General features: G+C 44.4%; 1 protein-coding gene across 1 annotated transcript; it reads right to left on the bottom strand.

Annotated features, from left to right (window-relative positions):
* Positions 1-2,388: 2,388 nt before the first annotated feature.
* On the bottom strand, positions 2,389-23,735 carry grik5 (glutamate receptor, ionotropic, kainate 5). The gene is made up of 19 exons (XM_068756522.1): positions 23,624-23,735; positions 22,767-22,931; positions 20,126-20,223; positions 19,864-20,029; positions 15,947-16,125; positions 15,273-15,326; positions 14,840-14,998; positions 14,340-14,492; positions 13,094-13,198; positions 11,126-11,233; positions 9,774-9,977; positions 8,802-8,915; positions 8,175-8,284; positions 7,786-7,959; positions 6,865-7,030; positions 5,282-5,507; positions 4,681-4,809; positions 4,081-4,247; positions 2,389-3,030 (listed from the first exon to the last, which is right to left on the bottom strand). Exons 1-19 carry the CDS (start codon positions 23,733-23,735, stop codon positions 2,389-2,391), a joined length of 3,231 nt encoding a protein of 1,076 aa, XP_068612623.1.
* Between the last annotated feature and the right edge of the window lie 219 nt (positions 23,736-23,954).

Raw genomic sequence — 23,954 nt, forward strand, 5'->3', positions numbered from 1 at the left:
ATTAGAAATAAAACGTTCATGTGTATTGGAGGAGATGGGGGCGGGGGGGGCTGTCAAGAGACCAGGGCTGTGGATCAAATTGGGGAATCAACAAATAAAGCCAGGGTGAAATGGGAAAAGTAATACTAAAACTTTGAAGAGGCAGGAAACACCATCATGAATTATTAATCAGTTGCTGAAAAGCATTACATTCATGAAACATGTTGAGAAAGTCAAACTACTGAAAGACAAACCAGCAAACACTGAGCCATAACGTGGGATTTTCCTACACTCAGATTAGCAAGGGGATTGCATCTGAAATCCGAACCCGAATCTAATCTGAGCTGTCTCTCTTGTGCACGTGGACATCACTGGAAGCAACTTCAGTTGGGACTGATAAGATGATACATCTGCCCACAAACAAGCAATGATTGAGGTAATGGTGCATAAAACGAAGGAGGCTTAACGAGGTTGCTCATATTGCTTCTTTGTTTTTTTTAATCTTGTTAGCAGATCCAAACGCCCATTGTTACCTTCTCTCCCCCCCCCCCCCCCCCACCTGTTAGCAGCACTTCGGTTTATGCTTTTATTTTGAAACTTTTTGTCACAAATAGCTGTGGCTTTTGGCAAAAAATGTAATTTATGATAGCGCTCCACGACGCTTTGATGAATGATTGTGGCTTTAGTGCTTTCATTTAATTTATTGACAGTATGAAAAATATAGAATTGCACCAGCTTATATATTTTATATCACAATCATTCACTAATTGGTTCAGCTCTCACAAAGGCTAGCAAATAACAAGCCAACGATCAGGAGCGATTATTGATTATCTTCAGGCAAGAAATGCAGCCAGAGACGAGTGTCGAGAGACTGACCATAGACGATCAGCTCTACTTCCTGAGCCACTGCCCGGTGATGTGATCAATAAAGCCCGCTTCAATTTTAGTTCCGCATTGCTTGATGGAAATCTCTATGGCATGCTCTGAATAATCACCAGTATTAATAGGAAGTTAGAAGGCTAAAGAATGCTAAAGACAAGTCAATTATTATGATCAAAGGCTGTGCATATGAAAACGGTTGCATTTGTCTCAGTAGCCGCACATTAACATCACAATTAAGAGAAACCGGATGATCTTCCCAGCAGAGTGACAAGCGTGTGTTTCTTCTAAATATGCTTATTAGCGCGGCTGCCTGTTTTCAAACCCCTCGTGATCGAGTCCCCGAATGCATGGGGAGTAATTAGAGCGCGAGACAGTATTGACAGGGATGTGTTGAGGCTTTCACTCTGGCAGGAGCCTCTGATGCTAACAGCCAAGTCTGTCTGCGAGACAGAAAGAGGGCAAGAAGTCACAGCTAAAGTTGGCACAAGTCACAAACCCCTTAATAGATGCCCAAAATGAACAGAAGAGTACAGCTTTGGTTGTCTATCTGGACGCTCTTTTAGTCTCTCTATTTCATGCCATGTGAAAAGAGATTGGGGGGGGGGGGGGGATAAAGGCTTGGAGAATGTTATCCAGGATAACGACTGACATCAATTTCACATTTCAAAGAGTCTTCCTCTCTCTCTCTCGTTCTTTCAAGGCTTGTCTGATTATCCCACATTCGGAAAAGGCTGCTGTTGCTGGTTACGTGTTTCTCCTCGCTTTGAGTAGTCACACACAGACTTGAAGGAATTACAATTTGTTTCACACACACACACCGGCACAGTGTAAGGAAAGGCAGGCCAAATGCTACTGTTCACATTACATTGTCTGGAAGTTGTGTCATCCACCTTCCCAATAGTATCCAAGTTAATAAATGCTTTCAGTTGCTGGGAGGGACACAAAACACGATTAGCTGTAATTTTACAATCCACCATATTGTCGTATATAGTCTGCGTTTAATTCCCACTTTTAACAATTGTAACAAAACAAGACAAAAACAAAAAAAACAACAGGAAATAATTTGCTGAAGTCTTTTAGTTGCTTAGTTTTAAATCACATACGGATATAGCTTGACCTCCACAAGGCTTCGCTGTACTAGAGGGGTTGGCTTCCAGGAAAGTGTCTGTGGAAGAAAACCACTGCCCACAGACGTATGGGTGAGACGAGAGGAAAGTAACGAGAGACGAATGTGTCCAGTGGACATCATCATCACGTCATGTGAAATTCAGGTTCCATCCATCATCTCACAGCGTGCTTGTAGCCCCTTCTTAAGATGTAGGCCTGAAGCTCAGCTGGAGGAAAGTGCTTTTTATATTTAATCACCTTTTAAAGGTCATCTCATCCTCAATCAGCTGACTTTGTGGACGTTTTTCCTCCACCTCTCCCGTCTTTCGTACGGAAACGAGCAGTGTTCTCTCTCAGCAGCACAAATCCCCCCCCCCCCCCCCCCCCCCACCCCAAAAGTCCTCTCACCTGCTTCTGGTCTCAGTCCTGCTCATCCAGTAGGTCTGTGCTGTTGCTGTTCTGTGGAGGTGGAATAGGTCGCGAGGCATGAGGTGGAGGGCTGTGCTGTAGACGTCCTGGGCTGGGCCCCCCGCCACCCTCACTGTCTGTGTTGGATGAGGAGGCGGCCGGGGGCAGGGGTAGCCTGGGTAGGGGCGCTGATGAAGGTGGTCTTCTCATTGTGGTTGATGCTATGCTGCTGTTCGATCTCAGGCTCTGGATCCTCCGGCACTCCTGGCAGATTCGCACGTGAGAACAGCTGCGACTGGGGAGTATGATCGGGGTAGGTGCAGGTGGAGGTGGAGGTGGGGTGATGTTGGCCCCTAGTGGATCATCTAGGAGTCGCTGTGGCCCAGGTCCCAGATCAGCAGACCCCACCCCTCCGGCGCCACCTCCTCCGCCTCCAGCGCCTCCTGTCAGTGGACCAGCTCCACTGTAGAGCTTGCCGTTGCTTAGGCGCATCTCCCTGACCAGGCGCAGCGGGCGAGGGGCCCCCAAAGCTACACGCGTGGGGTGGCGCAAGGCCGCTGCGCTGCTGAGGGGCCGACGGCGTCGCATACGGGAGCTCTTCTTACAAGAGACGGCGTTTCGGAACTCCGTAATCATCTCCTGACAGACAGACACCTGAAGGAGAAAGGGGGAGGAAAAGACGGAAGGGAAGGAGGGGAAAAAAAGATAGGGTGGGGGGGGGCACAGACACGAAGTAGGCAGGCAGCAGAACAAGTGGTAAGGCATTACATAAATAGGAGAGCAGAGGGAAAACAAGGAAATCAAAAGGAACAGCAAAACAGGAAGGAGTGATGAGGGGATGGGGGGGGGGGGGGGGGGTGAAGATGGACAGAGATGGGAGAATATCCAAGGAGCAGAGAGAGTTATTACAACCCATACACACAAAACACACAAATGTTGTTTAGAACAACGGCACTATGCAAAGACAGGCAGCCCCGCAAAACTCAAGTGCACGTGTACACACGGTGCGACAGCTGTGCACGCCTCCACACAATCACAGTGACACTCTCATTCCGGTATAATGACCATTTTGTCATTTGTACACATGACAAACAAAGTGCATCAGCAGAACAAACATATACATTCTCGGTGAAATCATAATAAAAAGTCATGTGCTCACATAAACAGAAACAGTAGTCGCTGTCAGAGGGCAGACACTGATGAGAGGACGTGTGTGTTTGAGAGAGAGACAGGCATGACGTGAGTAATCCAAGAAATGCAAACGAAGAATACCAGCAGACATGTGAGGCATGTAAAAGAAGACACAACATGACATTTAATGCCGGGGGAAAAAAGATCACACTATCTCTTTATGCAAGCAAATATTGCCATTTCTCAATATTGCTTATCCATACCATCGAATTTAGCTCACAAACAAAGGGCCATTCTGGTAAACAGCAAACATTTAAAGTGGCCAGTGAGTTCAAAGCACCAGGACATGCAAAGTGAAAGCAAAGTCTCTATTTGTTGTATACATTTGGGACATTACAGCAGTTCAGGATCACATACGTAACATTCCTCTCATGTCACATGCACGTGTTCAACCTCAAAAGTTAGAGCACACAAATAGAAGCGAAAGATGAGAATCGACTCGTTCTCTCGCGCACGCGCACACACACAAAACAACAAAATCAGAAGGGCTGGCGGGATGAAACGGGAACCTACTGGGGTGTGTCCGTGGGGTCGGCGAGGGCAGGTATGGGGGCATACCTCATCGGTCTCTGCGGCGCGGCGCGTCGACCATACGAACTCCATGATGGCCACAAACACGGCAATAATGAGGCCACAGATCAGCACCACAAAGATGCCCCCAATGTTCTCCATGCCCAGACCTGAAAGAGGTCAGACGCGGGTAAACGGCAGGAACCAAAGCCGGACGACGTCTGACAAAATTCTGTCTCGTGAAAGAAACTTGGAACAGGTCAATGAAGCTGAAAATACAAGCAGGAAATCTTTTTTTTATAATTATTATTATTAAACCAAAACATTTTCAAAATAGGTTTTCATCGAGGGAATAAATGCTGAGGCCTTTTGCGTCGACTTGGAAGCAGAAATGCATTTAACACATACATGAACAGTTGTACTCACTGTAATAACAATCCTATTACTCATCAACTGAGACAAACATTAGGAATGGTAGGTTGTGCTAAGGACCCTTCAGAAGGGCATTAAGCAGTAGCTGGATTACAGGAAGAGCAGTGGACAATTATTGGGCAAATTGCAGAGAAGGCGGGCCAAGGAGACAAACTGCTGTGGTCGACTGACCCTTGGCACGGTGGTCCTCCTCCTTAGGACACTGGCCTCCCTCCCACCACCTCCTCTTCAGTATCTCCAGCCTGTTATTCTCCTGCAGCTGGAGGATGGCCAGCGTGATCTCATCTCTGAACGGAGACCCTGGTAAATGAGAGTAAATCAGGATGAGAGCAAGTGGACTAGGTTGGCAGCGAAAGAGCTCAAACAAGAGAGGTTACTGTTTCAAAGCACAAGGAGGGGAAACGTGAAATAAGGAAAGCATCAGTAAAGGAATAACAGGAGAAAACTCTCAATGGCTACAAGTGAGAAATAGTCTGAAAGAATAACGATAGGATTAGTGAGAGATAAAGAGTGAGATTACATCCAGAGCCAGCGGCGCAGCAGCTGGTCAGATAGGATTGAAGTGTGCCATGCAGGAAATGGAATAGAACGGAAAGATTTTAGCCAGAAATTGGAAATAAGTTTCTATTTTGAGTTCCTGACTCCTGAAACGTATCACTATCAGTGAATAAGAATTAAAATAGGTTAAGATTACAGTAGTTATTAAATATCAGTTCATTCAAGCTATTTCTAACACGTTCTTTGCTTAAAGCATCAGTAGTAGTACTATTACCCAGTGGCATGCCGATGCCATAGCCCTTGGTGTCCAGCAGGCCCCCTATCTGTGTGAGATTACAGTTGAGGCCGCGGTGGTACTCGTTCATGGTGCTCTCCATCAGGAAGGCGTACTTGGAGCCGACCACGCGGGCGATGCCCTCCTCGGTGCTTTTCACAAATACACTGGGCTGCTTGGAGTTCATGTAGTTCCACATCCGCTGGTAGGTCTGGTAACGAGAATTCTGCAGGAGAAAGGGATCAACAATGGGAATTAATCACGGGTTCCAGGCGTGTCCGGCCTCCAACGCGACCTCCCATCATCAGTCAAAATCACATAGAAATCAAAATGAAAGAGGAAAGATGTAAAAGGAAAGCACCCTTGATAGAAGTAGAAGAAGAAACGTCCAATGTATACAACGTTTATCGGTAAACTAGACTCGTCAGCGGTTTGCAGTAAAGCACATAAGAGCAGATTACACAGATCACTGCAACAGAGTAAGTTTGTTAATGCTTTTTTTCCACATTCAAAAGAAAATCATACTTTTACTCATTACTGCAGCGTTAAAATTGTTCAGTCCCTTTGTCACCGACATTTATAGTACATTTAGTACAAAAAAAGGTCAGAGACGCGACCTCTACTTGCCTTGAGCTGCTTAAGATGCTCTTGTGGGATTTAGTTTGGGGAAATAGTTTGCACAAAAGAAATGTTTTTGCTTTTAACTACACACATATAAAAAGAAAAGGTGAAAAATTACAAGCCTTAGATCAATGGCATAGCCAGGGAAAATGAGAGGAAAGACTATAGAGAGATGAAAAGAAATGCGAATCAAGGATAGAGATTTTTCACTCAGAATGCTGCATCGGATGCATCATCTCACACAGATGGAGGTGAACCGGCACACGGGAGGTGGTTCTGCACCAATCAAAACAGGATTACGTGTTGAAGGTGTACAATTACACTGCGTATTGTCTGTGAGAAGAAAGTCTGTGTACCGTGTGTGGATTAATATACTCTAGCATTCAAACTGGCTCAAAATAAACAGCTCTGCCTTTTATCCTCAAAATGGACAAACGCCATGACAACGCAAAAACACAAAGTCACTATTTTGGCATGTAGCCAGTGCTCATGCATGCAAACAAGTAAACAAATTAATGGATTTTTACGCACTCACCGACACACACTCTTATATACAAACACACCTACACACAAACATAAACACACACTCTCTCTCTCACTATCTTTCTATGACAAACACAGATGCCGACACAGATGCCAGAAGCGATCTCATGAGTAAACACAGGCAGTCAGCCACTTAACTCAAACACAAACAGCCATAAAGAAAACAGCAGAGCAACTCAGAGACACAGTCGCAAACGTGAGAACGATTGCCCACTCCAGGCGCAGCAGTTACAATTAAAAGGCTGCATTAAATCACACATGCAAACACAGAGGCAGCAAATATTGGTTCAATGAATGCAACACAGGAAGTTTTCTAATTTCACAGCAAATTGAAAATCAATTCAGCATATGCATATTAATACAGGTGACCACAAATACCCATTCAAAAATCCCCCCCACACACACACAAGCGACCGCACCATGAAGAACGTCATGGTGCTCCCGCCGTGGATGGTGCCGTACTCAATGTTGGTCTGGTCGGCCAAGTCGTCCGGAGACTCGATGGGAACCTCCATCCTCTGCACGGTCAGAAAGGCTGCAAGGTTGGCCGTGTAGGAGGAGATGATGATGAGAGTGAACGCCCACCTATCAGAGGAAAGATAGTCCGTCAAGTAATTCAGTTCTGTTCACTGATTTGTCTGTAATGGCCAGGAAATGTTAATGGCTCAGTCTGAATCACTACCTCACAGATGAGGCTCTCTTCTGACCTTTCCTTCGTCAAAAAACGCACTTGAAGAGGAACAGCACTTAATAATAATTCCTTTGCCATAGCTTGCTAAACTCAGTGTAAATTGCTCATTCCCCTGCTCCCCCCCTGCTCTTTATCTCCTTTGCTGTGAGTGATTTTTTTTTCTATGCACGTCTTATTCACAATCACTCTGTTGCCAAAGGAAAATTATCAAGCTGCCATGGCGTTTCTGTGAAGAGAAGGTTTTTGCATTGTTTTCTTGACAGGTTGCCTATAAATGATGATGGCTTTGTGCTTAAAATTCAAAATGTGAATGTCAGTAGCTCGAAAGAGCAGATATGCTCTTTCGAGCTAATGATGAAATTAGTTAGCCACCGCTTTGCAAGTCAAATCTGTGTGCAAAATTCTATCATTGTCGAACTTAATGCACAGACTGCCCTCCTGCTTCACTGGATTTATCATTAATTTAATGTAGATGACTTTTATTGTTGTTGTTGTTATTTTGGCAACATGTAAATTTAATGTAACATTTGCTTTTAAAAATAATCAGAATGCATTAAAAATAATCAGATTAGAATAATGTTTTGTTACTTTTTTTCCCAGTTTAAAAAATCCCAGCTGTAAGAATGGCCAGCACATGGCACAAACTCACCACACCCCGCTAACACATCTGGTGGACAGAGCTCTGGGCATTATCTCTGATCCCTGCTGCATGAAGCCTCCAACAGGGAACCACAGGCTGTTTCCCAGCGTGTACTGGTTCTCCAGCATGTCCCTGCGTTCTCGCAGACACGGGTGTGGGTTGTACCACTCATAGGGGCTCAGCCTGTGTGGGCAAACACAGGTACAGTGCCATGACCTTGATGTCAAACTGCTGTGTTGTACAGCAATGTACTTCTGCCATATCAATCAAGTCATCACTAATCATTCGATCCCTGTCAAGCTGTCTGTGGTAGGTTAAACAAGTAATATGATTCCTTATGTGACAGGAGACTGATGTCACCTGCAGACTGTCAATATGATGGGATGTAAGGTACGGACCTTGCAGCCAGGAAGAGCACACAGCTGACAGCCAGGTATGCAAGCAGCATGAAGAGCCAGACAGCCGGCGAGAAGGGATCGAGGAAGGAGAAGTAACCCGGTTTGCGACCCTGGAAATAAAGAGAGAAAAGGAAGAGGAAGCCAAGTAGCGAAATATAGAAAAACAGAAAGGCCCGTGAGAAAACAAGGCGCCAGTCAAAGGATGTCCTCGCTGCACCACAGGAGGGCAGTGTCCTTCACTGCACTCCTATTGCAAGCCTGCAGCTTTTATACGCTAATGTTACAATCCATAAACGCTCTGTTTCACAATGGCTAACGCTGAAGCACGTCTGGCTTCCGCTCAGAACCTCGTTATCAAAGTAAAGCTGCAACAGTCACTCAGTCACAGAGCAGGAAATTCAAATGACACCTATACATTTCATTGTGGACGGGCGCATATGATGACAACCCTCAGATTCCAGGATTAGATCAGCTTTTGCACAATAGTCACTGAGTCTTTGAGACGTGTCTAATAAGTGTAGCCTGTCTTCTGTGTGAGCCGGCGCTTCAAAAGGAGCGCAAACAAAACAAATTAAATCCAACACAAGATCCTTTGAGCAGCGCCCGGCCCTCGGGTAACAGCCTCACCAGTTGAACTCTGTACAAGATGCTGATCCCCAGGGTCATGAAAGGCTTAGAGAAGTCGATAACCTTCTCTCTCTCTGATGTGATGGTGAAACCTGCCACGGCAAGATCTGCTTTCTGCAAGATTGACAGAGATAGATGGGCAGATAGATCGTCATGGTGGCGAGAGACAGATGAAGGTAGTGGAGGAGAGTGAGCGGGGAAACAATAAGAGGTGACAAAGCTGGGCCAAAAAAAAAAATACCCATCCGAAGCTATCCTGGGTGGATGAGAGCTCTGTTTGTAGAAAATATTTGACTTCCTGTTTGACGATGCTCTTGAAGTGATGAGGGAAACCAAACCCACATGCACCCTGCCCCTTCCACCATCTTAATGAGACTAATTGCATGCAAGCACTGGGTGGCTGGTCGTTCCACCTGCAGAAGCCCCTGCAGGTCTCCGCTCGCTCCGCTTCCCCTTCATCTCTTCCATTAAAAGCTAATTGATGAACATGGGCTGCTAATTAGAGCTGAGTGATCAAGCAGTAGAGAGGGCAAGGAGGGCGAAGATGTGCAGGGGGAGCAAACAGTGTGGCGGGGGCCCACGTGAAGCCCACCGTCTAACTGAAGTGTACTGTGCGGTAATTAAGCAAAGAGGAGGGGGGGGGTCTCATTAACCAGATTCAACCAGTGTCAGCTTGGACAGGAAGAGAACGGGGGGGGGAGCAGAACGGGAAGGAAAACGGTTACTGGGAGTAAAGATGGTACAGACACATTTAGGCGACGCTACCACTCTCTTTCGGGGAATTATAAAGTCGGCTTTTGTCCTAGATAAGCGCATAACTCCCCTCTGAGGGCAATTTGAGACATGGGAAGTTACAGTAGACTTGTGGTTTGGGGCTATTCAGCCTGAATATGTGTGTGTGTGTGCGTGTGTGTGTTGGAGACACTCGCTGAAACATGATGTGTTTCTAGAGAGACAGCACCGGGTGCTCACCCTGTTGATTAGCTCTCCAACCATGCCAGTCCAAGTGCCGTTGGGCTCTGGAGCGCCGTAAAGCCCGTCGTCCACCAGCTTGATCCTAAAGGAGAATTTCAAGAGGTCTGCCAGCTCCCTCAGCATGTCGACGCAGAAACCCTCATATTGGTCGTTGCCCTGGAAGTCCTGATAGCTGTCCTTGCGCATCACATATGGGTTCTCCTGAACACGAGGAAAATACGAAGGGTTTCAATCCAAACCTTTATCTGAATAGGACTTCTTGACTGACGTGTGAGATTAAGTGTTGGAAATAAACCAACATCACTCTCACAGCGAGGACAAGGGAAGTCGAGCTTCCACAAGGCTTAGAAAGAGGCTTAAGAAGCTAGCTTTGTTCTATTTGATGCATGGCGGAGCCGCTTCCCAAATGTTTTTGGTGTCCCCAAATCGTCACTCGTACGTTTAAGACATGCAGTCCTGTCTTAGTGCAAAAATAAGCTAACGGGCTGCTGGCTTCACATTTACTAGCAAGAGTTGAGAGCATCAATCTTTGCATTCAATAGTTTGAAATATTTTATAAATATATCAGCATAAACAAATAATAATAACAATAAACAAAATGTATGGGTGTCCGAGGTCACCTTACAGCAAACATAAAGACAGTAATAAATTATAATAAAACATTAAAATAAAACACAACGTACAGTGAAATGGGTCAGAGGGATGCTATTAGTCTGTCATTGCTAATGCTTTCGACGCAGCCCACTCTAATAAATAGATTATATTCACCGTTTCATCAATGGGATTGTAGAATGAATTGTTTTTTGGAGCTGTACCAAAACTCTGGACTGAAAGAACGTTTTGGCTTCTGTATAAACGCTCTGACAGATTTCATGGCTTACATTATTATTATTATTATTATTCATTGCAGTTTTTGCGTCTCTACCATAATGTTTGAATGTCCTCAGTTAAGATGCAGGAACACTCAATAAAAAAAAAATTGGCTGCAGATTTTAGACAATGAAACCGGTAGACTCAGACAAATACACTAAACCAGGTGTTTTTACACCTCAGATAAATGTGACAGTGATGAAGCATCATGATACCAGGGCTCCATTGATTTCCTGATACAACATTCTGCATAGAAACCCAGAGAAAACAAATTCTAGCCTGATGACAGGGATGTGAGCAAACTGAATTTAGCAACGCCTCTCACTAAGTGCGCCGTCAGTTGCTATGACAGCCGCGGTGACAGCAGAATTAGCAGACAGACCACATCGCAGCATGAGCTGCGACACAGTCTGCACAGCAACACAAAACCAAGCCTGACCTCATCAGCATGGCGGTCCAGAAGGGAACTGTGACCTTACCAGTATGGTGGTGACAATGAGCGTCTTGTTTGCCAGTGTCTCTGAGACGTTAATATCCAGACTGGTGGAGTTCATTGCCAGAGTGTTGTTGGAATACCAAAGACCGATCTAGCAAAGAAGAGAGAGGGGAAGAAAATCAATTACTCTTGTTGGGTGAATAATTTACTGTTGAGCTCTGACTCCGCTGCAACGGTTGTAGCAAGCCTTACAAGTACTAATTCGGCGGGTGCAGCAGCGCTATTGGTGTAATTTGGAGAGTGTCTTTGCATGCTGATCATTTAACACTTTGCTTTGGTATCCATTCTGTTGCATACAGCATAAGCACAGTGATTTAATTGCTCCCATCGGAGTCGTACCTGCGGCAACATGCATTTAAAGAAGTTCCATTTACAGGCAGCTCACTGAGCCGGGATGAGACGGTGAGCATTCACAATCAGGCATTTCATTGCCAGGTCTATTTTTCGTTTTACTAACACCTTTCTTAAATTGCAGAAAGTAACAGGTCACATGTCGTATTTCCATTTTATAGCGACTGTGAAGTCGCTTAAGTGCTTAAGTGTGTGATCATGACCCGACCGACGTGCTGGGGTAGAACCACAGCTCATAGAGCCGCTTCGTTCTGAAGTATTACAGTACATCTTTCAATAGGTGAAGGAAGAGGTAGCAATGCCTCAGAAAGAATTACAGTTTTTTGACACACACATTTTATCCCCCCAGTGACATTTAAGTAATCTTTTCTCCGTGCAACACCGCGGCCTTCAAACAGTGTGGTTGCTGCCACGCTAGAGTCAGTTAGTGTTAAAATGATAATTATCACAAACCCGCGCTCCCCCTGAGTTAACATCTAGATTTAAATAGGTTATCAGGTGGCATTTAGCGGTAGCGCGGAAGGCAATTGGCCTAAGAGAGAGTACAGCAAAGACAGCAAGACACTTTAAGGGTGGATGAGAAGGTGTCAGTGAACCGGGACATCATTCCCTCAGTCTGGATTTGCAAGTGATGCATTTAAACCTGGCTTTGAAAATGCGCTGATTAATTTCCATCGCCTTTTGTTCTAATGTTTATTGAGTCAGCATTGATGAAAGATTCACCAAAAATAGTCCTAATGAATTGAAGCGTTTGATCTTTATTTCCAACTTGACGCAGCTACCCTTAACAGCTTGCGCCAGCAAAAAAAAAAAAAAAAACCAACAGAATTTGAAGAGTAGTAAAGAAGGCAATTTTTGTTCAGACCAAAAACCTTTAAAGCAAAACAGACACAACTCCTCTTAAGAACAAAAACACTCTTTTGCTTTCTTCAGCCTCAGCTCGAAGTGATTCGCTATGACCAGTAGTTTATTTGAGCAAAGATAGCGGAGTGCCGCTGTCAGGGTAACGTAATTGAACATGATCAGAAATATTCAATTTTCTTCATTTATGTCCAAAAAATAAACTTCATTATGGCTTCATGTAAATCCAGACACTGTAAGTCTATAAGATGAGCAGAGCTGTAGAGCCGCCTTGCACACAATGTACACCATGTACTGAGCTCGAGGTCAATTGCTAACACTGACAACATTTTTATGTCATAGCTGTATGTTTGTAGCTGAGGGAAGAAGATAAATCAACTCATGTTTGGAAGCATTTAGGTCAGAAAACAAGATGAGAAGAAAAATAATCGAGGAATATCCATGAAGCCAAAGAATAAAACTACACTGTACCCAAAATGAAAAAAAATCCAGTTTAATGAAATAAAAACAAAATGAATGGAACTGTGATGGAGCCGCTGGTGAAATAACCACCAGATATTGTCAGCCACTGGATGACCTGCATCGGATGGCAGGCTACGCTACAGTGCCGTCAGGTGAAACATATCAGACATCAACTACTGAGGGAGCCTGTGAAATGTGTGAAATCAGAAGAATGGCCTGTAACCAACAGTGTGGGCAATATGACCTGGCTGCTCTGTGATAACAGGTGACCCCTGACCTCTTTGTGGCCTCCTCTGTGTTTCTCCAGGATCCGTAGGGTATAGTTGGTCCTCTGACCTTTGCTGTTGAACTCCACACGCCCCGTCAGGCCATCATACTCCACCTGACAGGCAGAGGCACAAAGTGAGGTAAGGAGAGCTCAAGCTGATATGGAAAGATAAGAAAAGGAGACGATTAGATAGATGCAATGAATGGGAAGTAAATAAATGAAAACAAGTCTATCAATCCATCATGATTAACAGGAACAGTCTAGAGCGATTAGAATGAAAAAGACAGCAGGGGAAATAAACAAAGAGAGAGAGAGGCTGAACCAAACAGGCATCAGCTTTAGTTCGACAGGGATAAACTGACTATCAGACAGAGAGGAGCCACAAAACGAGTCGCCAGCGTCCTAATTAGACTCAGAACTACACCTCTGCCTCACCCAAACCCCGGTGCCTCTCTCCAGTGAGCGAGACACATGATGAATGGCACAGCGCTGAAGATGGGGCGCAGCATGACGCTGACTAACAAAGGCAGATGTCATGCGGTTGAGGAAATGAAGGATGGTTCTCGGGATCCCTTGTCAGCGGGTCGTCGATGAAAGAGACAAAGATGACCAGAGATGAGATGACAAACGGACGACAAGAGACAGACATTACATGCAACATGAGATGAGTCTCATAAATAATGTGTCTACCCTGCAGTCAGTGATCAATAATTCAATTGGCAAGTGTTATTTTTAATGTCTTTTAAGCAAAAATGGAACATTTGTTCTGATTCTTTATCCTTAATTGAAGTTTTACGGTATTTTCTTATTTTGTCATCATAAAGTAAAAATATCAGGACTGTTGGACTGAGATGTCCTCTGAAGGGGGACTGCAAAAACCTGGTGCTTAATACTGCAATTTATTTGATAATTGTTTGATCATGTAATCGATGGCTTTTTGAAAATGTCTTTTTTATAATAATAACTATTTTCTACCGTTTATTTTTATGACATTCTGATTGATTTTAACATCTTCTTTCTGGAGTATTTATACTTAAGTCGATAGTGAAATAATTGCTAGCTGCAGGGGAGTAAAAGAGAATCAGTTTATATAATGATAACAGGCAGAGCTGATGAGAATAGAAGTGCACACCTCAAATATAAAACTTTAATTAACCCTAGACTTAAAGGTGTTATTTCTCATCACGTATGTGTAAGCGTGCATTCAAGAAAGTGACTTTCCGATGCATGCTCTCGCTTTCCACGAATCTCTCACCATCCGCAGGTAGTTCATCAGACTGGTCCCGTGTTGCCAGATCTGAGGCGAGGTGCAGCTGAGCGGCTTCACTCCGATTTCCTGACTGCGGTTCAGTTCCCTCACTGCCCCCACCACCACATGCACCGCATCAAACATCAGCGCAGATGAGAGCTGTGGAAGGAGGAGAGCAAACAACAGCAATACGGTGGGGGGGGGTAGAGGTAGGGATGGGGAGGGAAAGACAAAGTGAGGAAAGACAATGAGTCAAGGGAGGAGAGAGGTACAAGCACACATGATCGAATGGTCAGTAGGGATAGAGGGAAGAAAAAAGAGCAAGTCAGAGGAAAGAGAGAGGAGATGTGAGGTAAAAGCAAACCAGTGGGGAGGAAACACAGATGGATACGTCAATACCTATTAAATATAAGCAAAGAACTGAGTCTCTTTAACGGCTCCATAAATAAGGGTGAGGAATAAAGTGGCTTCGTGTTACATGGCAGGCAGACAAAGCTGAGACTGACCGCGGGCCCGGGGTACGTTAGGTCACAGCCCTCCCTCCAAGAGAGGTTGAGGCTCCTGATGAACTCCAAATAGAAGGGATGGGTGGTGTTAAACATGGAGAAACCCACAATGTTGGACTGCTCATCCACTATATCTTCCAGTCTCAGCAGAGGGAAGTCCTGGAAAGGAGGTTGACGAGTAGAGAGAGAGAGTCAGGTGAGTGATGGCATTGACAGTGTATTGAATCTTAAAAGGATTGAAAAAGAGACAACATCTAATATCTGACGTGAGGAGTGAAAAGGATAAAGACAACTAGGAAAGAAAAGGGTGAGAGGTTGATGGAAGTGGGTTTTCACAGGAATATACACACCAGACAACTAAAACATACGAGCAAAAATAAATAGATAACACTCTGAGGAGTAGAGAAGGTAAAAAAAAAGGGTAAGCTCTTACCATGGTGGTGAGGATGTACTTGTAAAACGGTGATGTCATCCCCAGCTCTGACGCCTGTAAGGCAAATAGAAAGAGAGGGCGAGAATGTGGCAGAATGCGGAGAGAGGGAGCATCGGGGAAGACGTGGACGGGTTGGTTGAGGGAAAGAGCGGCAGGGCAAAGGAGGAGAGTTATTGAGACGGCGCAAAGGGGGCAGTTGGGGGACAAAGATGTGGAAAAATATGGGAGAAGAGAGGAGGAGGGAGAGAGAGCATACGTTAATCACAGTTTTATATCACCATGCTAACACTAGGACATTGTGCTGAGGGCGAACAGCCGCCCCGATGTGCTCGGTGGAAATAAACCATATGCATTAAACTATGACTCACTGTGCTGCCTATCAGCATTCTAAGAATATGCCTGGGAAAACATCTGCCCCACATCACTGCAAAATGTTCTTTTATCAAATACTTTCATGATTGCTGTTGATAGACATGAATAAAAAAATATACTCGGAGGTCACTAAAGGTAAAAATTGTATTTGGTTACACAACAAATGTGCACCCTGTGAAGAATTTTATTTTACAGATACAATAAGTAAGTTTTGCATGTCTTTCTTGACTGAGAAAATCCCAGAGTGCTGCTGTGCGTATGGAGTAACACTCCGAGGGAAGTATTGATGTTTGAGAGCTGACCTTCTTGAGGATGAGATAGGAGACAGAGGCATTGGCGTCAATGATGATGGTGGCCACTTTGTCGTCACGGATCTCCTTCAGCAGCGGCGTAGGGTCCAGGCTGTCGTCGAGCATCCTGATTGACAGCGTCTCCCGAGAGATGAGGAAGCGACGCACAAGTTCCTCCAATCTCAGCAGGCCTGAGGCGGAGTCAAAGCAGAGGCAAGCTGCATATCAATGTCGATTTCAGTGGGCTCAGGTAATATTTCCAAAATGTATGATCTGCAGTTTGTGGTTTTATAGAAATATATATTTGCAAAATGTGATGGATGGTTTCTCCATATCCCCCGGCGCCTTTTCACATCCCCACGGAAATGAAAAATAAGTTTCTATGGAGATTACATTAAGAATTCACTGTTTCTCCCAGGAGGGCCTCTGCTTATCTATTATGACCTCTGTCAGGGAGGTTTTATATTCAGTACCATATTACGTTGCTCCCTAAGAGAATATCTCAACATAAAGTCGACAAACTTTGTTAGCAGAGGAAGAACTATAGAGCCGTCACTGCAAGAGGAAACCGATTTGTGCAGTGACTAATGCTACCATGTGGCCATTTATAGAACACCTTACATTTTGCATAGTGAGGGAGATGGATTGCTTGACTCGACATGAATCTTTTAGGCTGGACCATTTTATCGTATTTAAATTTGTAAAAATCACACAATGGAACGACACAGGAAACACCGGCTCTGTCTTACAACCGGCAGCAAACAGCGCGAAGTGCAGCCCAAGTGTCATCGCTAGTTGTCACACAGGAGGATGTCATGTTCATCCCTGGCGCTCACATTGAGTAAGCAGCAAATGTACCCGTCTGTGTGCCCGTGGGCTTGTTGGTCTTGAAATAAGATGTGCTCAGGCGCATTGCTCTCTTGAGTCAGTGGAAAGCGATTACGCCATTGACCCTTAAGAATTTGGTCTGAAGTCAACGTCTTCTTTCTGCTATTTAAAGAGCCAATCGGATGTAAGATGTGTCCACACAGGCTGATTCACAGCTCATGACGCGCACGCCGGTTTTGATATCATGCAAATCTCCATCCGTTTTTACGGCTGCACCTCAAGATTTATCAAGGGGACTTCACCTAATTCAGTTTCGGGAGATGCACTGTGTGTGTGACCTTTTGGATGTGTAGAAGGAGAGAACATGAATTAACATTAGATCGTGCATGTGTGTGTGGGTGTGGGTGTGTGTTCAGTGAGTTGAAATTAAACTGCTGTGCATAAATGGGACAAATGGCAGTGATGTTCTTGTTGTTTCTGCTCTCGGGACATATTTAACCCACCTGCATCACATATTCTGTTAATCAGAGTGAGAGTTTTTATGGCCCACTGATCACCAGGCTTGTTTCACACAAGGGGATTCATGTCTCGCTCTACTCCTCAGGTAACTATTGCTGTATTTGGGCAAGTGCAGTCAAATTGAGTTGTTTATTGGATAGAAGAGTGAAAGTCTACCAGCGCCCGTACCTCAGCAATGGTGAGCGCCACCGTTTGAATATCAATGCATACAAGTCTATCACACTGATCTCAAAACACAGCCACGAATATTAGCAGCACTAAATAGAACACCTTTGAGCCTTATATTTTACATCTAGATTTAACTGTCATGATGCACACAGAAAAATCCGAGCCTCATTTTGGCCACATCTTTAAAAACTGTATGCATCTGTACTAAAGCCTAAAAAAAAAACGGGGAAGCAACGATTTGTCAAACAGGAGCCGGACTTTGGGAGCAAAAATCCACAAATGCAGTATTTACGGCAATCCGCCCACTCCGAGTGCAGCCCCCTTGAAAATAAATATAACAATGGCAGTCAAGACTCACTTGACTTTGTTCACGGAACGAGCCTCACTAGAATGTGCACCCTGCTGCTTCCTGATTGTAATTCCACAGTAAAGCACTCCTAGCTATGTAAATAAGAGGCGGGTTAGGCATCTGGGGATGGAAGGGATAGGGAGAGGGAGAGGAGGGATGGAGCGAGGGAAGCAGAGCGGCAGTACACAGAGCCACACAGCGAGAGAAAGGCCCCGTAAGCAGTGGGGTAATCAGTGAACCGGGCTACAGCTTTAATTAGTTTGAGGAGAAAAATCAATACACTTTACAGCTTCCTCTTCTCCCCTCTCTCACGCTCCTGTTTTCACAGATCCCGTCTCTCAAACGTAAGCGCTACCCCTTCCATGCCATTTGCCTCAGCTCCGTGCTCCAGTTACCGCTCTCTGTCGCTATCCATCCTGCTCCTATTCCGCCACCAGCCACCCCCCTGCTCATACGTCCTTCACCTCATCCATCTCATGAAAACTGCATAATGGAATTAGGCTTGGATAACACATAGTGACCCGGGCATAGCATAGTGAGAGAAAGATATGTCTGAAATTACCCAAAAAATCTCCATTTGAACGGGATATCCATGATCTGCCACTTGAGGAACAAAAAGGGTTGAATTAGATTAAATCCCTTTCTTCTGTAGTTTAAAAGAAAAAAGACACATTTTAAATGTGTTACTTAATCAGGATGAGTGCACAGCGAGTGTCAATGACTTGTGTGTCTTTGTGCATCACTGCCACAAAAAGAGAGAATATGTCCTTAACTTGAGTGCAACGCTCCACACAGAGGCGCACAAAAGAACTACAATAATAATGCTGGTACTGCACAGCGCACAATGTACCTCTGAAGGACCACATGAGAGCACACCTTAAATCCCACGCACACATGTAGAGATGAATTCACGCACAAATCAGCTCACAGAATGAAAAACACATCCACGGCACACAGTTTGTACGATCGCTCAGCGTGCAGAGCAAGTTGTGCGCTGAATGGCAGTTTGCACCTATTCTGCAGTCATGGCAACCAGCTCCATGATGATAGATAGTACATACAGCCAAAGTAGGTCAGTGTCAGAGTGATGAACCCTGTATGGGGTCACCTGCAAGTCAAATATATTGCACACACATCCCTCAACCGGCCTGCTGGTTAAAGCTTGATCTCTTAGGCCTCAGGAACAATCAGGTCTGTCAGGCTCTCATCGACCAGCTGGTCATCATTGCTGAAAACAACATGTCTGCCGTCATTTCAACGCTCTATTCAATGATGACAAGCCCACCAGGAGTTTTTCTTTGTCAAAACATTTTTTTTAACACTCCTTTGATAGGTATTTACAGGCTTTAGTTCATCTATCATTTAACGTAGCTGGCGTGAGAAGTCAGCATCTTCCCAACAACACAGTTTCATTCAGGAATGGAACAAAAAGACAAGAAGAAATTTGACCTCAAGGCTCACAGCAACATATTGTGTCCTATCATGTACACACAAAGCTGTGTTTGTGTTTACCAGAACAACATCTAACCTTAGCTTTTAAATCCTGCAGCTCTGGATAGGATAGTGCATTACAAATAAAAAATGAAAATCAATAATGCACTCTTTCAAAACAAAAATAAAAAAGGGCTCATGATTAAGCCCTGAGTGTCTTTAAAATTAAATCTTCTTTCTTTCCATTCTGGAGAGCATTTCATATCGACAAACATTTATAAATATGATTTGTCTTAAGAACCCTCAGAGATGGCTCGGTGCAGGAGCGTGAGTAACAAACAGGAAGGCTGCAGCGTGAGGCATGTTCTGAACCCTGACAACAGACAGAACTTTACGATCAGACTGCAAAAATAAATGTCCAAAGGTGCAAAACAGTCATGTCCATGCAGAGAGTGTGAATGTTCCAACACTCCTACAGAGGACATTTGCACACACACACACACACATATACAGTCAGTGGTTCCGTCTGTCAGGACACAACTTGATGCATTCACACCCGCCTCAACACAAATACAGACATGCAGTCACGTATGATGCGCTCTGTTAGGATAAAACAGGATGCACGTGTACTCACACTCGGCCTTGGCGCACACCAGGCTTGCTGAGGGGTAACTCAAAGAGCGCAAGATGGCTCCTATGGCCAGGCTCAGGTCCTCGTTGCTAGGGTACAGAGTGACAGAAGCGAAACGCAGGTACGGCAAACGGGGAGTTTCTTCTGGTCCGATCTTTACATGAGGAATCTGACAGAAGGAGAACACGTGCATATGACTGTAGGCACATGTAAAGCAGAAACATTTTCCCACCTTGTTGCATCTGGTTTACTCTTCTTTACTCACCTCTTTCTCGCCACAGATGTGACTGACAGTAGAGCCAGAGGCGGGGCTGGAGGCAGGACCTATCACAGAGACGACGCCTTTGGGTAGAATCTGACACACTGCGGGGGCAAATGGAAAATAAACACTGAGCATCGACACAAAAATTCCTTCCACTTTCATGGCACCACAGAGGTGGCATACAGTAGGGGGGGGGGGGATTTATACTGCTGTGAAAACGAAACACTTTTTTTTCTATATATATTATAAGACACCTGCCATATAATTAATTTACCATTAATTTACACATTTCTCTATTACAGTAAATACCATTATCCCTGTAATGTTAGCACAGGGGGGGGGGGGGTACCATTAAAGGACCCTTTGTGCTTTTTGTTTGACACAATCACCATGTTTACCTTTATTTTATTTTTTGATTTGTTTAGATTTTTGACTTTTTTCTTTTCATTTTCCATCCCTTATGAATGCATAAAAAGGTCAGACTCAGGTATTGTCTCTTTATTTGAAACCTTGCAAAGATCAGGAAAGGTTAAAACGTCCTTTTTGTTTTTTAACTCTCATGAATAAACCAATGTGGCAGTGGGGTTTGGTTTCTAGATGCTGGATCTGACAGACTGACTGACCAGACTTGAAGCTGAGATACTTGAATAGTCCATTTGTGAATGACATAGAAGAATGCATTCAGGGCCTTCATCCTTTCATACAGGAGTAATTATGTGCCGTTGGATCCTTTCTCTTGATATGTACCTACATGATAAATGCTGCCAGTGTTGTCATGATAGTCATAAAGCTCCTCATGCTCGTGTACTCGGTTTGTATATTAATGCATCCCAATGAATCCTCCCCTACAGTTCCTTCTGCTGTGAGTGCATACATTTCCATGTGTGCACGTGCATATGCTCGCACTGTGACTGTATGATCTGTAGACGGGGTTTACGTGCGCTGGTTTGTGTGTGCTGCATGTATGAATAGATGCATACTAGTGTGCCTCAGACAGCTGCAGCTGTAAGATGATGAGCTCTCTGATCCAGAGACCAAAAATCGCTGTGAGCGAACAAGCCTGACAGAGTCTCCTGCCTGCTGGTCAAGGACACACACACACCTACACACGCATGCACACAAACATGCATGCATGCAACTCAAGCATGCATATACAAATCCTTCTCAAGCACACATAGATGCCAGTAGCTCGTGGCAGAGTCAGTGACCTATTAGAATAGGAGCAGGGAGTCTCTGTCTCCTCACCGACTCCCAGCGTTGATTTTTATTTTGCTTTATGGACTCAAAACATGCAGTTTTAATGCTGCTTATCAATACAAATCAACACAGCAGCTTCTGTTGGGTAATGCTGCTTTCTGCTGGCCTGGTCTCTATTAGTATTTGATTATTTGTCTTTGACGTGGCCCTGCAAAGCAGACAGTTCAAGCTGTTACTAGAGGGCAGTGGTCCTCTAATTATAATGAGATGGACTTACTGGCCCATTACCAGCCTCCAATGACATGCAAACTAATCAGCATGAAGGCTTTACTGGTTCCTAATCACATGAAAGTGGTGGTGACCAAAAGGCAGTTTTTACTACATGCCCATAGAAGAAAATGGAACAATTTAGTGTTTTTCTTTTCCTTTTCCTTTTTTATTTGTTTATTTGTTATTTGGTTGTTTGACCATTAGCTGGGGTTTCATTAAACTGGGTCAGAGGGTTGGGCATGTGGGAGGGAAGAAATCATTGAATTTGTGGATCTGGATGGAGAGGCAGAATCACCACAGGGCATTTTATTTTTTATCATTAACATTTATTATGTATAAACTACCAAACAGATGTTTTTATTACATTTGGTTGAAAGGTCAGGGGCCTGCAAGGCTGCCCTTTTCTATATGGCCGATCATTCGAATGTAATGGAATAAGGTTCTATCCATTCCTCCTCTCATACTGCTGGATGCATTTCAGTGAATTTGCACACAAGCTTTGCGGATGTGCATAAAATGACTGGTTTCTTCAATTTGCTTAATTTACATTTTCAGACACATTTCTTCCGAGGCCATTTTCATGTCATTCTGCTATCATTTTAGCTCAGACAGCGGTTGTCGTCTATCTGCATTAGCATAAATGGAGTTTTTCCTAGTAGCGGGGGCATCTGTGTCCTTGGACATGTTTTTTTTTTTTTCTTCTTTTCACTTTCTTTGACGTTGTGAGAACACTGTGGGCAGCCATTTCATTCAAGAGATATAGACAGATTTTCATGACACTTCTGTTAGTGATAGACATCGAGGAAAGGGACAGGTGATTACATTTTGGAAAGCACATCAGTGGAACAGCTGCTTTCCATGTGCCAAACGTTAGGGATGACCCAAAGTCTTCGTAGCGGTGGACTCTCAATTCAGGTGAGACAGACAACGATCAGCCTTGGCAGAGATTTGCAGGCTCTGAATGACCTCCGTAACTCGAATAAAACCAGGAGCTGATCTTCAGTGCACCGGCCATTATAAATATTGAAATACCATATTATTAATTGCCTCTACTGGTATTTTTAGTGGACACGTTTTTTCCAATGCTGATTAGTCAGTGGGTCTCTAATTGGTACTTGATCACCCTCTGATTGGTGGTAGGGTCTGTTCTGCTTCGGTGTGTATCGGCCCCACTCACTGGTGTCTGTGGTGTCGTACTGGGAGTCCTTTTGCAGCTCATATATGTCCACCTCCACTCGGGCACGGGCCGGACCCTCCATGATGCTGTTGATGTTCTCCCTGGCCAGGGCCAACGCCAGCCGCTCCCCACGCCCACACACAGACTGATCATCCAGGATTGCCGCTGGAGAGGCAGAGGAGAAAATGGAAGGCAGTGAGATGGGAGCTGACAGTGGAAGCGCAATCACCAATTGGTGAAGGAATTTATAGATTCAACCTCGTTCATTATCACAAATGAAAGGAATTGTGTGGCATTTGGGAAATATGAGTATTCGATACAGCTCATCTTAATCAGTGGATTGTCTGTAATTACTGACTTTGCCAACAAGAGTTGGACGGGGTTACATGATCACCCTGATGGTTTTTTATTTATTTAATATTATTCATTTGCCATTGAGAAGCTTAAAAAGCTTTGGCAATGAAAATGTTGATTAAATTTTATGATGTAACACATTTTCACTTTATTCAACATGGCGAGATTGTTCTTTTTCCAACAAGGGATGGGGAATGTGGCTTGGATGTATAATCTTTGTACTGTTTGGCATTGAATACGACATCAAAAGCATTATGGGATTGTAACATTCTGTTTGATTAATGTTTACGCAGAGTCACAATAAATGCAGTAAATTATAAAGATTTATATAATTCCTTTAAGATTGCATCTGCTAATCCCTCCCAGGATGTTTCCTTCTTTCTTTTTTAACATTTAATGCACCAAAGAAGGCTAGAAAAACAACAACCCACATTAAGACAGCTGCGAAAGTTTTGGACTCAGTCGTAGTTATGGCGGTGGGATGGTCGGTTACCGGTACTTACCCATGCGAACGGATGAGAGCACGGGGGCTTGACTGAGGGAGCGTGGCGGCATGGTGACTAGGAGGAAGGAGAGGAAGTGTATTGACAGCAACAGTGCTGGCAGAGCCGGCATCTTCTACTGCTCCTCATGGAGAACGGTCTGCTGGCTGCCTGTGCCACCACCTGTAGGAGAGGAGGACACACTGCCCTTTAGAGGACATGTCATCATTCTCCTCCTCTTTAAGATGTCCCGCAGTTCATCTTCCATTTGTTCTGTCACATTTCCATGTAGTGAAAGCACCTGCTTTGTGATTTGACATCACATTCAATAGACTTTTACACTTTCCTACGA

Source organism: Brachionichthys hirsutus, chromosome 3 (genome assembly GCF_040956055.1).
Source record: "Brachionichthys hirsutus isolate HB-005 chromosome 3, CSIRO-AGI_Bhir_v1, whole genome shotgun sequence".
Classification (NCBI taxonomy): Eukaryota; Metazoa; Chordata; class Actinopteri; order Lophiiformes; family Brachionichthyidae; genus Brachionichthys; species Brachionichthys hirsutus.